A 17,896-nucleotide genomic window follows, 5' to 3' on the forward strand; every position below is an offset into this window, starting at 1 on the left:
AAGTTGTTTCTTTTTTAAAAGCAATACTTAGTGACCTAAAGTGTCACATGCCTTAGTCCTTCAAGTCTCATGTCCCAGAAGTGTTGAGACAGGGACTTGGGCCAGGGGTCGAAAAAAATGCCAGATGGCCAGGAGGAACCCTGGATATGCCAACCACAAGAATGCCACCACCCTATCACCCCTAAAACAAAATGCAGAAGTGGCTGATTATTTTCTCCTGTCCAAACTTTTCCATACAGATTTCTAACCACTGCTCCGCATGTGAAGTTATTGAAGGTTTGACCACTCTACCATCTTCCTGGAGTGGCCATACTAACCACTGCACCATCTTGGCGCCAGTTTGGAGGAGTGAGCATGATTACCAGGCAACATAGCAGTAAAGGAAGCCTGCCTTTTTCAAAAAGCCCATTGTTTTCAAAGAGCCCACTCTTTCCTGCAAGCCCATTTTTGTTCCAAACTTATAAAAGCAGCCAGGCAGAGCCAGCCCCCTAGTCAGTTCGGAGGACATTTCTTTTCTTTGGGCCGCCAACCTTGTGCTCAAGCATAAGCTTAATAAAATGTGTCTGGAAAATTTTCTCAGGTTTCCCCTGGATTTCTATCTTGGGGAACCCAAGAACCCCAATGCTGGTAACAGTCTCCCTACAAAAATCTCTGGAACTGAGCCGTGTTGAGTCTTGGCCTCCGTGGTGAATGAGGAATAGAAAAGGAAATGCCGTTCTGTTGGTGTCAGTATGAAACTGCCTATTCTACCCAGGGAGAGCTTTGTATTTGACATTCTAGTTCGTAATCCCCACAGACAACTGCAGTTCTTGCTTAAACTGCTTAGATTAATTTTAACTGCAGAGATGTTCCCGGATCCCATCCCCTCCTCACGTCTACCCCCTCACCGAGATCCTAGTTCCCCCCAGTTGCTTTAATCTTAGTAGCAGTACTTGCGTGCAACCAGCAGGGAAAAACAGCTTTTGATGTAAACTGTTTTCAACTTGTTAAGAGGAAAACATCTGAGTTTCCAACACAAGTGACTCATATAACTCTAAGCTCTTACCTTAAAACTGTTACACATAGCTGTTAGCTTTCTGAATGTTGGAGACCTTGACTTAATGTTAGGTCTCTAAATGTTAGGTCTCAGAGACCTTGACTTACAGACAGCACTATGTCTGCAAGAAAACAAAATGTCTGTTGGCCTGCACCTGCAGACAGAGCCAAACCTGCGATAATAGAAAACTCTGCAAAACAGGTACTGGCTTGCAGGCAGTCAACATTTTCTGTTTAAACAGTGCTACCCTGTCAGCGCAGCCCCTATAAGACCTTCCTCAACCCCTCCCTCGGGGCTGCAAGTCTCCTTTATGTGCAGCCCAGGCGGTAGCTATCATTGTTCAGCCCGATAGACTTTTTTTAATAAAATAGACTTTCTCTTAATCAACTTTCTTAACTTGCCTGACTGTGCACATTCCTTTGTTGGCTGACCTATCATTTGGTGCAGACACCCAGGAGGGTTTAGGCCAGAGAGTATAGGATTGCCCCTTCTCTTTCTCTTCTCCCTCCCCCAGGCCTTGATCTGCTCTCTGGCTACCCTCCCACACCTGCCGCACCTGCCATAAGGTAAGGACGAGGTTCGGGACTTTCTCCCTTCCGTTGCTGACATCCCAGACAACATCAGGCCAGACTCTCACACCGGGTGAGTGAGACCTCCTATTCTCTCCTTGGACCTTCTGACTCTCCAGTTTTCCGCAAGTCCTAGTGCTAGGCTAGAAGGTTCTTCCAGGCCTGGGGGCCCAGATCCTCCCAGTCTGAGGACGCTCATTCTGAGGCGTGATCTCCCCTCTCTGTATCTGTGGAGGATGAACACCGGGATTGGCTGAAGCCACCTCCTGTTCTCCTAATAGGAGGCTCTCCCTTCACCCTTCTCACTCTATCTCTGCGAACCATGGGGACCTACCTCACATTCGGTCCCTGCCAAATCTACACCTCTTGGTTTTCTCCTCCACAACTTACACACCCTTGGGCTCAAGGGAGAGATCTGACCCAAACGACTTATTTTCTACTATAACACAACTTGGCCCCAATATAAACTAGATAATGACTCTCAATGGCCCCAAAATGGGACCTTTAATTACACCTCTCTCAGGTATTTAGATAACTTTTGTCACCGCAACGGAAAATGGTCAGAAATTCCCTCTCTCCAGGCCTTCTTCACCCTTCGAGCTTGACCCTCCCTCTGCCAAACCTGCAACACTTTCCAAATTCTCCTAGCCCACTCTAAGCCTTCTCCTCCTCCAGATAAAAATCCCTCCTTTGACCCAGCTGAAGATTGGGCCCCTCTTCCTCTGCCCCACACCATACTATCCCCTCAGCCTAAACCTTCTCCCTCAAACTCCAGCTCCTCATTTCAGGAGGATTTAGTTCTGTAAGTACTAGTTTATGTAACTCATTAGTTTCATTTGCCTCTGGTCTGTCTTTTCTGTTTTCTTTTGCCTTTTCTATTTGTGTCTTAGACACCAAGCTGATCGGGAGCTCTGTATCTATACCTTCTGTGAGCCCCCTAAGTCGTGTATTTAAAATTGGTACACCAACTCTGTTTTCAGGAACTTGACAAAAGTAAGTCTTAAAAGATTTCTCTAACTCTCAGTAACTTTCAAAGTCTCACAGATAACCTCAAATGTAAACAAAGGGCTGCTGCTGTCTCTGCTTGAGGCTGACATAACTGAAGAGGAAAAAAGAGGCACTTTTATCTCTCTCTTTTTTTTTTTAATTTTTTAAATTTATTGGGGTGACAATTGTAAAAGAGGCATTTTTAAATCCAGGCGGCAAGTCCCCCCACTCCTTATTACAGCCTCCTGAAGTTGTAAGGACAACTACAAGATCTTAGGTCCTCTCTACAATTGTTGGTGGTTCTGTTTATACATATAGTCTCTAAGGTCTATACTTGTCTGTGTTTTATACATATTATAATGTTTTTGCTTCCGGATGGTATTACCAGTTTATAATATCAGATTAGCTAAAAATAAAGAGATTAAGAGCTTATATTAATTAATAAAAACTAACTCAACTACTACTCAGGATCACGTGATCTAAGGAAATAGTTGATACTAAAGCTGGTTTCTTGGTTTTACTAAGTTGCGTTAATTGATAAAAGTTATTAACTATTTAGGTATTTCAAAATAACGAAATACTGCAGTATCAATTATTGGATAGGTCTGAGTTTATCTATTTCTGGCTTCTTGTCACAAGAATGTCAAAAGATAAATTAAGATCTGTTAATGAATATATTATGTATTTCATTACAAAAGCCTATATTTTTGAAGGTTACAAAATACATTCCTCGATTTACCAGGGAAAGTGTTAATTACTTGCTTTTGGTTATCAATAAAAATTAAGGTTATGAACCTAATACAAAATTCGAGTTGAGTTTTCTCTCTCTGCTAAGTAAGACAAAGTTTGTTAGACTACTGGTCTACTACTAATATTATAAAACGTTTACTACCTTAAAAAAAATGATTATATGCCATCACAATAATTTCTATGTTTATGTTATCTTAATCAGGTCCTTGGTTACTGAAAAAACAAACAAACCTAAATCTAACAACTAAGTCTTGCTAATAGTTATATAAATTTCTATATTCTAGGACTGTTGGTGTTCATGTGCCCTTCTCATGTCAGACATAAGCAACTATAAAAAAATAATTTGACTGTTTTTACCAAAAACCTAGATAAGTTAGGGTAAATTCATTAAGCTTGGTCTAATATTTTCCCTCACCTGACAGGAAATTATAGTAATTCTGACCCATTGTTGCATCTTAATGAAAAGCCATAGAACCTAGAGAAGGCCAGGAAATTTGTTTAAATATCTTTAACAACCGAGGCAGGAAAAACAAATAGTAAAGGAACAGTGAGACTAGAGACAAGGCCAGAGACAGGCCAGAATTTTGGCTAGTTATAGACAACCCAGGACTGAAGCCACCTCAGGGCACCCCAGAAGAGGAAACGACTGATAAAAGGAGGCTGCTTTGGATATGGAGGCCCAGACCATTGGAGTAAGGAGTGTCCTAATCCTCCAAAGCAGTCGTGCCCCTGTGCAAACTAAAATGACACTGGAGGAGGGATTGCCCCCTGTTCTGAAGGGAGCAGGGACCAACTCCCTCCCCACAAATGGCTGTTATCACTGTTGGGCCTGAAATTCTCAGCAGCTCCCAAGCTGTTCTCATCACAGGGGTGGAATTGTTGGTGATCCTTGACATGGCAGGTCAGCCTGTTAATTTCCTGATTAATATAGAAGCCATTATTTATTCTTTCTTGACCACTCACTCTGGACCTATTTATTTCCTCTAAAACCTACTCAGTTGTAAAAACAAAAAGCCCCTAGATTTGGGCTCATTTTACTCAGCCTGTTCCTTACCATTGGCCTATGCCTTAGACAGACTTAAAAGGGACTCTAAAATGTTTTGTCAGGAGACCTCTAAGCCCCAGCTCTAATTGCTGCCCATTGCTTTGGATTCTGACCTCAATTCTGTTATTTTCTATGTTATTAACTTGGGAAAAAGTCCAGCAGGCACTCAAAATGTAAGGACTGGCACCTCCCCCAGGCCGACTCCTCTGCACATTACAGTCCATTAAAGTTGTAATGTTGTGAAGTAAGAACCAAGTACTGTTAAAAGCCTAGAGGGGGAGGGGTCTCTAACAGCCCAGTCAAATGGAAGGGACCCTTCCCAGAGCTCCCAAGCACCCCAACTACTATCACAACTACTACACACAGCCGGGTTCCCTTCTCTTCGAATCAAACCTGTTTTATTAAAGTCTCCACAGGACTCCCCCAAAAGAAAGACTATTGCTTCTGTTCCTTTGAGCCAACTGAAGACCTGAAGCTCCTCTTCGAACAGACAAACAAGTCACTCTCCCCGGACTGATAAGCACTCATAATTACCCCCAGACTCCTGGATCTGCTCTTTATTACCTTTCTCTTCCGAGCTCTAGGTTTCATCTTTACTTACACCCCAGCAGGGCTCCCCGTCTCACTCTTAGGGATCCTGGTTATAATCCCGTCTCTCACCTTTACTGTTCCTCTTCTCATTCTCCTTGGGCTACTCCTATTTGGACCATGTCTTTTTAACCTTCTTGTCAAGTTTATCTCTTCCAGAATCGAGTCTATTAAACTGCAGATGACTCTTGTACACGGCTTCCAGCCCATCCGCATGAGGGACTCTATAACCACCTTCAGCCCCTTGGATCGGAACTTTGACTTCCAGCTCAACACCCCTAATTTAGTTCAGTCAATAGACATGGCTGCCCGGATTTTCGGAGCCCAGTCATTCCAGCGTCCCCCATTCCTCAGGAGGATCCGACCTCAACCTTCCTAGCCTTCTTAGTTTAGCCACAGAGGACTGACAGAGCCCAGGGCCCCCGGTTCCCTCCTGCCCCACAACAGCGGAGACCAGGGTAACTCTTCAGGTGGTAAGTAAGCCAATCTCCTTCTTAATAGACATAAGGACCACCTACTCTGCCCTCCCCAAATTTTCGGGGCCTACTCATCCTTCCCACATCTCCATTGTTGGGGTTGACGGCCTTATCTCACAGCCTGTAAATACCCCTGCCCTAACTTACGCACTTCATAACTTGGGTTTCTGCCCCTCATTTCATATAGGAATATTAGGGCAAGACATTCTTTCCAAATTCAGTCTCCTTTCAATTTCATCCGCCTGACTCTGAACCCATCCTCCTCCTTGCTCTCTCCCCCTCTGACACCCCGATACAGATCTCCATACCTCTGTCCTTGTTGATCCTATTTGGGACCCTCCACGCCTTCTATCACTTCACACCACTGTCCTGTCAAGATCAAGCTGCGTGATCTAGCCAAACCATCTGCACTACCTCACCTCTCTCACGCACCAACAGGGCCTACAGCCCACCATCGACTGACTTCTAGCTAGGGGTCTTCTCAGGCCTACCTACCCCCCATATAACACACCTATCTAGCCCGTCAAACAACTCGATTGATCCTATAGACTCGTTCAAGATCTCAGAATAATCAATCAAGCTATTCTCCCAACGCATCCCATCATCCCCAACCCCTATACCCTTCTTTCTCACATCCCCCTGATACCACTCACTTCACTGTCCTGGACCTCAAGGATGCCTTCTTTACCATTCCCTTACATCCTCACTCCCAAGACCTCTTCGCCTTTACCTGGACTAACCCTAACACACTATGTTACTGACAACTAACATGAACAGTCCTTCCCAAGAGTTCAGGGACAGCCCCCATTTCTTCCATCAGGCCCTAGCAACTGACCTACCTCTCTCAACCTCACTCCCAACACACTCCTACAGTACATGGATGATCTCCTTTTGTGCAGTCCGTCTCACTCTCTATCTGCCATACCGCTACCTTTCTTAACTTCCTTGGTAGTAAGGGCTACCAGGTGTCCCCACACAAGGCACAACTCTCTATGTCCTCTGTTATCTACTTGGGAGTCCAACTCACCCCCACATACAGGGCCATCACGTCTGACTGTATCTCCCTTATTAAATCCATACCATCCCACGGGACCCCACCTTCCTCAGTCCTTTTGAGCTCATGTATGGCAAACCTTTCCTACTAGACAACCTCCCTCCTAATAGCTCACCAATGGAAAACTAATTCCCAGCCCTTAGTCTCGTTCGGCAGATCCTTAGGGAACATGCAGATCACATTCTTCCCCGACCCCAAGACACTTCCTCTCTTCCTTTCCCAGGAGAAAAGCCCCAGGAGACTGGGTCCTTCTCAAAGACCTCAACCCCTCAGACTTATGACCATGGGGGGAAGGGCCCTCCGTGTCCTTCTCACCACCCCCATGCAGCCAAACTGCTGGATCACCCCTCCTGGTTTCACTTCTCTAGGCTGAAAAAATGGCTGAACCACCTGTCCTGCCACTGCACAGGACCAGTCAGGCTCCACGATATCACAGCTCAGTCCTGAGCCCCACCTGGCTTCGACTTCACAAGATTCCTGAGGAAAAACCGGGAAACTCATGAATGATGACCCCTGCCCCGTCCCTGTCCTCGCTGCATGAACCAAACACCCTCAACCTCACTCCTGGTTCCTTCGCTCCGCCTCCAAATCCTCTCAGTTATCTCCACCTTTCCCCTTAACCTCCACAGGTCAATTTTAGCCCTCCTTTCAACACTTACCTCCAAGGAAACTTTGATTACCTGTGGGATTCCATCACCCGTCTTCTCAACTCCAGAGGGGACATACTCAACTCCAGAGGCACCTTCATAATATTACTTTTCTCTCTCATAACACTTTCCCTACCATTACCCCCTTATCTCCTCCGGACCATCAACCTAACTCATCATCTTCTAAACCAGGCACCCTCCTTACTTACTCAAGACTGCTGGCTCTGCTTATCCACCTCTACTCAACTCTTTGCTGCCGTCCCCATAACGGCTCAAATATGGACCAATACCTCTGCCTTCCTCTTCTACAAAGTTCGATGTGGATCTGCCTCACACTCTAAATCCACCACTCACCACAACTCCTTGCCAAGCCAATACCAGCTCAGAGCAACACAATACCTAAAAGCCTTCGCTGATGCTCTAGATAAGGCCCATGACAAATTCAGGCCCATTGTGGGCCCCCTAAGTACCTCTACTCACATCCACACCACAGACTCCCCGTCTACATCTCCCACTCACAGGCCATCAGCAGCCCCCTGGGCACCTTAGACCCCAGTCTCCTAAATAGCACCATCACTATCTCACCCTCTCTTACTCATCCCACATCTTCCGCAGGTTCCTTCTTCCAACAACCCCTCCGCTTGTCCTCCTGTCCGAGCCTCAGCGCCACCTGAACAACTAACATCAACACCCTATACTGTCAGGAGAGGACTCAGACCTCAATTAGACTCCCCCTTGGCTCCCCCATACTGTCTAAAAGGGATCCACCTGTCTTAAGCCACCTAGTCCATCTGACCCAGCTGACTTTCACCTCGATACACTCAAACTCCATCTCTTTAAACATCAAAACTCTACACCTGACATTCCCATACAGCCCCTCATGGGGCCAGTGTTGGGCACAATCGGTATTTGGGACAAAGAAGGCTCCCCACAAAAATACATGGGAACTTTCTTCTCCCTCAACATCTTCACCTGCCTTGGTCCCTCTGGCCTCTTCTTCCTCTGCGGAACCTCCACATACGCCTGCCTCCCCACCAACTGGACACGCACCTACACCCTAGTTTTACTTTCTCCAGATATTCAGATAGCCCCCAATAATCAATCTCTACCTGTCCCCACATACACTGTAATGTGCCCAAAAGAGGGCCATCTCCCTTATTCCTAGTGTCACTGGGCATCTCTGCATGGTAGCGACAGGGACAGCAGGGCTCGGAGTCTCCTTACACCACTTTCAGGCCCTATCACAGAACCTTGCCCAGGCCCAGAAAAACAGAGACTGCCACAAGCGCCAGTGCAGCTCCTGGTTTATGGAGCTGGGGCCAGTGGCTTCTCCCCTTCCTAGGGCCTCTAATTATCTTTTCGATCTAGCCTTCGATCACTGTCTCCTCGCCTTTTCACCCAATTCCTGCAGAGCCGACTCCAGGTGTTCACAAATGGAACTGTCAGTGAAACGCTTCTCCTACAACAACATTACCAGCTCCTTCCACGATGTCCCCCTCCTCTCGCCGCCCCCGGTCAGCCTGAAGCAGCTACAGAAAAGAGACACAACGGCGCCTCTCCTTTTTAGTAACAAACAAGGCTGGACTGTTAGGTCTCAGAGACTTTGACAGTGCCATGTCTGCAAGAAAACAACAAAATGTCTGTTGGCCTGCACCTGCAGATAGAGCCAAACTTGCGATAACAGAAAACGCCGCAAAACAGCTACTGGCTTACAGTGAGCATTTTCTGTTCAAATAATGATACTTTGTCAGCACAGCCCCTATAGTACCCTCATTCCCTCCCTCGGGGCTGCAAGTCTCCTTTAGATGTGCAGCCGTGGCTGTAGCCGGCTCTGTTCAGCCCGATAGACTTTCTCTTAATAAAATATACTTTCTTAATAAACTTGCTTAACTTGCCTGACCTTATGAATTCCTTTATTGGCCGACCTATCAATAGCAACTTAAAATGGGCAGGCAACAACTTTGCCTCAGCACATGCTAAAGACACAGGAGGATTCCTAAACCAGGAAAAGAAACCTTCGTTGCTAAGCGTCCGAAAGCCCAGGCCCCGCCCCAGCCACTCCTTCACCCCGCGGCCTTTTCCCTTCCTCAGGTTCAGGCTGAGCTCTGGCATCTCACCGGCCTGGCCTACGGCAGCTCATGCGCATCCTGCCCCGCCTTCACGTCAGGTGCCTTTTGCTGCCGCCCAGTCATCGCGCATGCGCAGGCCCTGCCCCTTCACTCGGGCTGCGCCCAGGCTTTGTTCTCATTGCCGACCTTTGTGTCTGCGGCCAGTTCTTAACAGACTCTTAAGCGGAGACCTGAGAGTGAAGGTCACCCGACCGAGGTGAGTTTCCGTCTTTCTAGTGTAAAGCTGCGTTTCACAACCTCCCATCTTCATTCATGGGTCTGGAGTCGCTATGGACCTTGAAGTCCGCGCGACAGGTCCTCCCCTCTGTAAAAAAGAGCCGGGCACTTCCTTTGGAGTTTGAAATGCCTCCGAGGCTGCTCCCTGCCCGCGGGCTTTTCTGCTTTTCCGCGTTGTTTTCCTACTTAAAACTCTTCACTCACCTCTTCGCTGGTCAGGCGCCCTTAAAGTATTCGGTGAAGTGGATTTGTAACCGTATGTGAACTTCCTGGCTTTTGGATGTGTTCTGCTTTAATCCAAGCTTGCTTTGTTTATCCAGATAGAACTGTAACTCACTTGCATTCTTTCCCCGGATCCTCCGGCCTGCTCCTGTACTGTATGGGCCCTCCTTTTCATCCTTAAGCCCTTAGGACATTGGGTTCTGGTCAACACCAAGTTCACTTAAGAATAAACCTTCAGGTCTATCAACCCTGACCAAGATATAATAACTAAACCTCAAACGATGAGTACGAGTTTAACACAACAAAGCTAACACCTTGGCCTCGGTTATGTTTCCACTCCGGCTGCATGAAAGCGGAACAGCCCCACGGACCACCGTATCCCCTGGACACTGGAGGACACAACGCCGTGACTGAACCAGGACCTAAGCCATGATCATCTGCTCCCTGCCTTAGCCCAGACCGGTCAGTAGAGCCCCCAGCTCCAGCCCCCATAGCACCCATGATTAATGATTGTTTTCCTTATATAAGGCAATCGCTAGAGGCTACCAGGGAGCCAGGTTTTGGAGACTACTAGCTCACCTGTGTCTCTGGACTATGCGCCAACTCCTTAAATAAACCTTTTCTTTCTTTGCTGCAAACTCCTACTCGTGTCTTTTTGGCTTCGATGTGCCAGGCAAGCAGTCCCCTTTGAGTTGTCATTACAGATTCACAGCCCCCCGCCTGGCCCTAGAGGTCCTTAGGGCATCACTGGTCACCCTGCCACAGATAAGGCCATATTCTCTCCCTGGTCCTGGGAAGCTGGAGACCCCAACCCTGTCCTAAGCCAGTCTCCCCACACCCGGGTCTCCCATCTTCCTCAAGTCCTGTCCTTCTACTCAGGCCACCGCTTCTTAGTCCCCCTTCTTCTGACCACGTGTTGGGGGGGGTGGGGTGTTTGTTTGTGTGACCTGGATCTTCCTCGTGATACCCAATGTTTTTCCATTCGAAGTTTCACCCCACTGGGAAATGTGCTCTTTGGGGAGATGGGCAACTGGTTCCCTCCTACTCCTTCTGAATGTGTGGCCCCTGAAATAGACAGTCCCTGAGAGAACTAGAAAAGCAGAGGCAAATGAGTGATGGACTTGCAAAGAGACAGTAACAGTGAAAGTAGCAGGGGGAGAAAATGGTCATTTAGAGAAAAAGAGATTTCCAGGGAGATGAAGGTGAAGCAAGTAGGGTAGCCTTTGGAGGCAAAAGGGATGCTGTAATAAATTATAAATCCCTAACTGGGCGAGTCATTATGGGTAGTCACACCCCACGCCTGTAACTTCTTTAGTGAAAGGTTCTTAAGCCAGCCCTGTCCATTGTTCTTGTGCATCTAGGTTAACATACCTTTGAAAGGCCAGAGGTAATGATGGGGAAACTGACCTTAAAATGATTCCCTGCCACGTGGAACTGATCTAAAATGGTGGCCCGAGCGGAGAGACAAGTCCCCAGCCTAAGCCCCAGCCCACTTCCGCATAACCCCCTCCAAGCCACACCTTGAGTCAATCACCAGACGAAACCTACCCCTTCCCCGACTCAAGAAAGTCCCCAACCCATAAAAACCTGCTCAAAACCTTGCTAGGGGCTCAGTCTTTTGGGAAGGATCCCGCTGAGCCCGCCGGCGTAATAAAGCTGACTCTCCTAACTCTCTGAGTGCTGCTTGGGTTCTTTGCGGTCTTGGATTCTGCAACGGTAATACCCCTCCCGGCATGGCAGCCCACCAAGAGACAACATATCTCGTTATCTATCCTGTGATCCATCCCCCATCCCTGCCTTCTTTTGTAATCCTCCTTACTTTGACATGCATAAAAGAAATTACAAAACTCATTCTTGGGAGCATTTGCAACCTTACTCCCTGGCATATGTCCTCAGTTTGGCTCAAACTTATAAAAATTCTCTACAGGTTTGTACATTTTTTATGTTGACAGGCCCTTGGTAGGCAATAGGAGCAGGAAAACAGTGGTGAGGCACTTAAGACACTTGAGATAGGGGAGAGGCTAAAAGTGTTGGATCTGTGGGCCACAGAGCCACGTGTTGCCTGGGACTGAAAGAGAAGACAAGGAGTGAGAAGGAGAGCAGAGGAAGAAAGAGCAGGAGGGAGGCCTAGCAACCTGGGTGAGGCAGAGTGTGAGGTTGAAGGGGGTATAACTGGGAAAGAAAGAATGTAACTGGGAGAATGGATAGGGAGCCAAGGTGGGGAAGAAAGTGGCAAAATACACGGCGAGTAGGGACAATCAGAAAAGTTGGGGAGAAAGACCAACAGCAGGTGTATATAATTGCTGAGTGGGGTTAAGACAAGTGAAAATAAATACAGAGAACGGAAAACATCAGGATAGAAGAGGGGGAAAAATGAGCAGAATAGAAAAAATAAAGAAAATACGGTGATACATACACAGAACGGAGTCGCAAATGCGTAGTAAAGTGAGCATCCACTTCTGGATATATATCGAAAGGAAGTGATACCATGTTTTGAAGAGGTATCTGCACTGCCATGAGTGTTACTGCATTATTCACAGCAGCCTAGATGTGGAATCAACCTAAATGTCTGTTGACAAGTGAATGGATACAGAAATGAAATGAAATCTTTCTCGCAATGATACATTCAGCAATAAAGATGAAGGAAGGAATGAACAACATGGATGAAACTGGAGAACATTATGTTAAGTACATTAAGCCAGATAGAGTAAGATAAGTATTGTATGATCTCGCTATATGTGGAATTGAGAAAAGTCAAACTCAGAGAACCAGAGAGGAGAGAGATGTTTACCAGGGGCAGGGGAAATGGGGAGGTGATGGTCGAAAGGTACAAAATTTCACTTGTAAAATGACTTAAGTTCTGGACTAGTGAGTATCTAATGTACGGCCCAGTGAGTATCATCAATCACACTGTATCATATACTTGAAATTTGCTGAGAGATAAGTCCTAAGTGTTCTCACCACCTGGACATAAAAAGCAGTAATTGTGAGTTGATCAGTGTGTTAATTAAATTGTGATAATCATTTTAGAGTGTATATGTATTTCAAATGATGGGGTTGTGCTCTTTTATACAAGGAATTTGTATTTGTCAATTATGCCTCAATCAAGCCGGAAAATAATCAGGGTGGAGTTGTGCTGGGCTCCCCTTCCCTGGGTGCTGGTGAATCTCACTTCAACTAGATTGCTGAGGCATTTTGCAATTCCATGTCTTGCTTCCCTTGACCAGAAAGTTTCATTCCTACATTCAATGTGGGCCCAGTCTCAACGACATTTAAAGTGCTTCAGGTGATCCGAATGTGTATCCGTCATTGAGCAGCAAGGCTCTGGGTCCTCCATTTCTGGGGGCTGAGATCTGGGGTGAGGGTGAGGGGCTCTGCTCTGCTCTGCTTGGGGTTTGATCAGGGCCAGGTCTGTGATCTGAAGGGGAGTGCCAGCCAGCTGAGGTCCCGCTGCTGCAGTGTGTGTGAAAACGTCACCAGGAGGGCAGCGTGATCTGAAGAAAGGGGTGGGTGGAACTCACTTGGTGTTGGAGTAGTTTACTGTCCCTGAATGCCGCGTGTGGCAGGGGCAGCAGGCACAGTCTTTTCCGCATGGGGAGGTCTCCCCTGTGTTTGCGGCTGTGGCACAGGGAGGGGTATATTGATAAACTGCATATTTTCAACTTTTTAGATTGAATTCTAAAGACACTTGTTGCTGAGGATGAAGCCCAGAGGAGGAGGAAGAGCAAAGAAAGGACTTTCAGCAATGGCTCTTTCTCAGGTTACATCATTTCCTGGGTTGGTGGTTGTGTCTGTCCTTCCTGAGATGCTCTTTTACTTGCTGATCTTCTCTGACTCCGAATTGTCCTGCCTGACATGTTTATTGACACTCAACCTGGGCCTTCCCTCACTCCCTCCCACCTCCAGTAGGTTCCATCTCACTATGACCTAGTGACATGGGACTTGTGAAGAGGCTTCACGTGCCGTTGGATTGGAGATGATGTGTAGGCTCCATGGCATTACTGCGGTTGGGCAACAGGGATTGTGCAGGAGTCACATCTGGATGCACTGTCACCTCTCTGTCAAATAGGGTAAAGGAAGATGCTCATAGAAATTATGTATTGATCTTGAGATTGTAATGCTAAGCAAAAATAAATCACGCAGAAAAAGTCAAGAACCATATGATTTCACTGATATGTGGAGTATATAACTGAAAACAACAAAGGAACAAGACAAACAAATAAAGAAACAAAACTCATAGACACAGACAATAGTTTATTGGTTACCAGAAGGTAAGGGAGTAGTAAATGAGGGTAAATGGGATCAAATATATGATAATGGAAGAAGAACTGACTCTGGATGGTGAACACACAATGTGATATATAGATGATGTATTACAGAATTGCACACCTGAAACCTATGTAATTTTACTAACAATTGTCACCCCCAAAAAACATTAATTAAAAAATAAGTCATGTATTGATATGCACAAATACTTATAAATTCTGGAAAGGAACCAATATACAAAAATCTTTCTGACTGATATTATTGAGTCACTGACTTCAAAATGTTAATGACGGAATGGAAAGAAAAGGTCACAGAAAGATATCAGTGACAAAGGGTATTTTATCCTATCATGCATTTTAAAATAGGAAATACAGTGTAATGTCTGACAGATGCAAATTGTTCAGGTAGTTTTTTTCTCCTGTTTGTTTCTCGGGGCAGCATTTTCACTGTGTGGATTGTATCCTTTGACACACAGAAGTTTTTTATGTTTGACATAGGTAAGTTTCCAGTGTCTTTTTTTTTTTTAATGTCGATATCTAGATTTCCCACACCATTTGTTAAAGGGACTGACCTTTCTCCATTGTGTAGTCTTGGGGTCCTTTTCAAAAATCGTTTGATGTATATGCATGGGTTTATTTCAGGGCATTCTCTTTTCTTCCATTGGTTTATGTACAAGTATCTGGGTAATGCCACTATGACACTGACCTGATGACTCTTTGTTATTATGTTTTCAAATCCAAAGAAGTGAAGCCTCCAACTTCTATTTCAAGAGCGTTTGAGCTCTCCTGAATCCTTTTTGCTTGATTCCATATGAATTCTGGTGTGTTTTTTTCTATTTCTGTCAAAATTGCTTTTGGAATTTTGATAAGGATTCCATCAAATTTGCAGAACACTTTGAGTATCATGGGCATTTGGACAATATTAAGTCTTGCAATCCATGTGTAAGGTATATCTTTCTATTTATTTCTATCTACTTTCATTTCTTGTGCCAATGTTTTGTAGTTTTCAGTGCATAAGTCTTTTCTGTTCTTGGCTATATTTTTTTCCCTATATATATAATCCTTTGTGATGCTATGGTAAAAAGTATTGTTTTTTTTAAGTATCTTTTCAGATTGTTCATTGCAACTTTCATAACATAATTTTCCAGTTTTTACATTTCTTTTTTCATGTGTGGAATCTCTCTGATTTTCTACACTTGATCTTAGCCAAAAGACTGAGAAGCGATCTGATTTTCTACATGTAAGAGCTTTTCATCTGCATAAAAGATAATTTAACTTCTTTTCAATTTCAAATTTCGATGTCTTATTTCTTTTTCTTGTCTAATTGCTCTGGCTAAGACTTCTAGTACTTCCTTGAATAGTAGTGCTGGGAGTATGCATCCTTGCCTTTCTTCTCATCTTAGAGCTCAAGCTCTCAGACATTCACCTTTGAGTTTGATGGTAGCTGTGTGCTTTTCAAATATGGTGTTTATTATGTTGATGTAATTTACTATTTATAGCTTCTGAACAGGTTGTTGAATTTTGTCAAATGCCTTTTCTGTATCACTTGAGATCATGTGTTTTTTCCCCTGTCTTTATTCTCTTAATGTGGTGGGTTGCATTGATTGACTTGTTTACAGTGGTAAGTTGCACTTGTCTAATTTGTCAGTGTGCTGTTGAATTTGGTTTATTCGTATTTTGTCTTTGCATCAATACTGATCGGGGATATTGTCTGTAGGTTTTTTCTTGTGCCTTTCTTGGGTTTACTATCAGTATCATGCAGACTTTATAGTATGAATTTGCAAGACTTCATTCTTGAATTTTTTGTAATATCTTTTAGCAGAATTATTGTTATTTCCTTTGTCAGTGTTTGGTAGAATTTTGCAGCAAAGCTATCTGTTCGGGGTTTGTTTCATTTTTTGTTGGATGTTTTGATTACTGCTTGAATCTCTTGTTAGAATTTCCTTTACATTTTTTATTTTTTCATGATTGGTCCTGGTATATTTTTAGGAACGTACTCGTGTTTGAGGTTATATAATTTTTTTTCATATAGTACCATTCATACCACTCTCTTAAAATCCTTTACAAAAATTTCTGTGACATCAGTTGCAATGGTCCCCATTTCATTTCTGATTTGAGTTATTTGAATCTTCTTTTTTCCTTAGTGTTGTTAAGGTTTTATAAATTTGTGAATCTGTTCAAAAACCAACTCTTAGTTTGTTGATTGTTCAGTTTTTTTCTCTTTTCTTTACCTGTGCTTTAATAGAGTAGTTCTTATTTCCTTCTATCTTTTTACTAAACTTTGTTTTAGTTTCTTCTTTCTTTCTTTTTTTTTTTTTTTTGGAGGTGTGAAAGTTGATATCTAATTTGAGGTCTTTCTTCTTTTTAATGTAAATACTACTTAGTTCCTCCTTGTGCTGCTATCACTGCATCCCATAAATTTTAGTCTGTTGTATTTTCATCCAGATTTTTAAAAAATGCTGTTGTGATTTCTTTTAATTACTGATTGTTTAAGAATGGCTTGTTTACTTTTTATGTTTTGTAGCTGTTTCTGTTTTCCTTCTGCTGTTTGTTTCTAGTTTCATTTCATTGTGGTTGGAGTAGATGATTCATATGATTCCAATTCCTAAAAATTTTTTCTTATTTGTTGCTGACATGTGGTCTATCATGGAGGACATTCCCTGGGTGCTTGAGAAGAATGTGTTTTCTGCTGATGTTGGGTGGAGTATTGTGTATGTCTGTTAGATTCCATTGGTTTATTGTGTTTTTCAAGTGTTTCGTTTCCTCATTCATTTTGTGTTGGTTGTTGTATCCATACCTAAAGCTGAAGTAGTCAAATCTCATAGGATTACTGTGCTGGTATCTATTTCTACCTGCATTTCTGTCAACATTTAACTCACATATTTGGGAGCTCTAATGTTTTATGCATATATACTTATAACTGTTATATGTTCCTGGTGAATGGGCCCCTTTACCATTACAATGTCGTTTGCCTCTTGTCAGTTTTTGTCTTATACTCTGTTTTGTCTCCTAGAATTTAGCAACTCTGGCTGTCTTTAGGAACAGGTTTGCATGGAATATCTTCTTTCCTCCATTTGCTATTAGCCAATATCTATTTAGATTTGTGAGTTTAAAGTTCCAACTCTTTGTCTCACTGTCTATTTTTTCCTCCTTTTCCCTCTTCTACTGGTCTTTGTTTAGGCAGGCTCTCTGGTCAGCCCCCTTTGTCCACTGATTTAAGAGGAAATGAATCCACTGTTTTCTGCTAATCAAAATGTTTGGTGAAATGTTTCTGCTTCATGAAAGGTTTTGCCCCAATTTCATTTTTCTCGTGCTGTTTAATTATATAACAATTTTCTCAAGTACCCATTAATGTAATAATATACAACACTGATGATTTTGAAAACCTTGAATCATTGTTTTATGAGTGGACTACACCAATAAACTTTGGTTTTTGTTAATGCCTACATATCTAAATGTAAATGGATAAAATTCTATTTGTATGTTTCAATAAGTAATTTATAGAAATTAGAGTTGGAGTATTCTATATTCTTTTCTCTTTTTGTAGTGTTTTACTAACCTACAATACATTTCAAAAAATCAAATTGTACATTGATAAATTTTTATTGTTTCAAAGATGTTGAAGTACATATGAGTAAAAATGATAATGAATAAAAACTTTCATAATATGTCAAATGACAACACTTCTTGTTTCAGTTAATTGTTTGGTTTATACATGTGTACATGAGTGTATGGATGTGTAAGTTCATGATTTTTATAAAAGATATGATCATTTCATAAGTAAGTTTTATATTTTTTAGCAGTTGAAATTATATCTTAAACATATTCCATGGTGTTAAATTTTTTCTACACTATCGTGTTTGATTTAAATAAAAGTAAAATAGTAGTATTATGTACATGTTTGTGTATGCC

The 17,896-nt window shown here is 43.5% G+C and overlaps 1 protein-coding gene across 2 annotated transcripts in view; it reads left to right on the forward strand.

The window, feature by feature from the left end:
- Positions 1-17,887, forward strand: part of LOC109459446 (KRAB domain-containing protein 5) — a 52,052-nt gene extending 34,165 nt beyond the window's left edge. Inside the window, exons 6-9 of one of the 2 annotated variants that reach the window (XM_088800578.1) lie at positions 1,551-5,448; positions 8,564-8,866; positions 9,244-10,181; positions 13,390-17,887. In XM_088800578.1, the coding sequence (XP_088656704.1) occupies positions 1,551-1,601 (51 nt within the window). In that variant the 3' untranslated portion in view covers positions 1,602-5,448; positions 8,564-8,866; positions 9,244-10,181; positions 13,390-17,887. Of the gene's footprint in view, positions 1-239; positions 1,514-1,550; positions 5,449-8,563; positions 8,867-9,243; positions 10,182-13,389 lie in introns of those variants that run through there. The other variant, XM_074315926.2, reaches the window with a different exon arrangement.
- Positions 17,888-17,896: the final 9 nt, after the last annotated feature.

Source organism: Rhinolophus sinicus, chromosome 8, assembly GCF_057876585.1.
Source record: "Rhinolophus sinicus isolate RSI-liver-muscle chromosome 8, RSI-T2T, whole genome shotgun sequence".
NCBI classification, from domain to species: domain Eukaryota; kingdom Metazoa; phylum Chordata; class Mammalia; order Chiroptera; family Rhinolophidae; genus Rhinolophus; species Rhinolophus sinicus.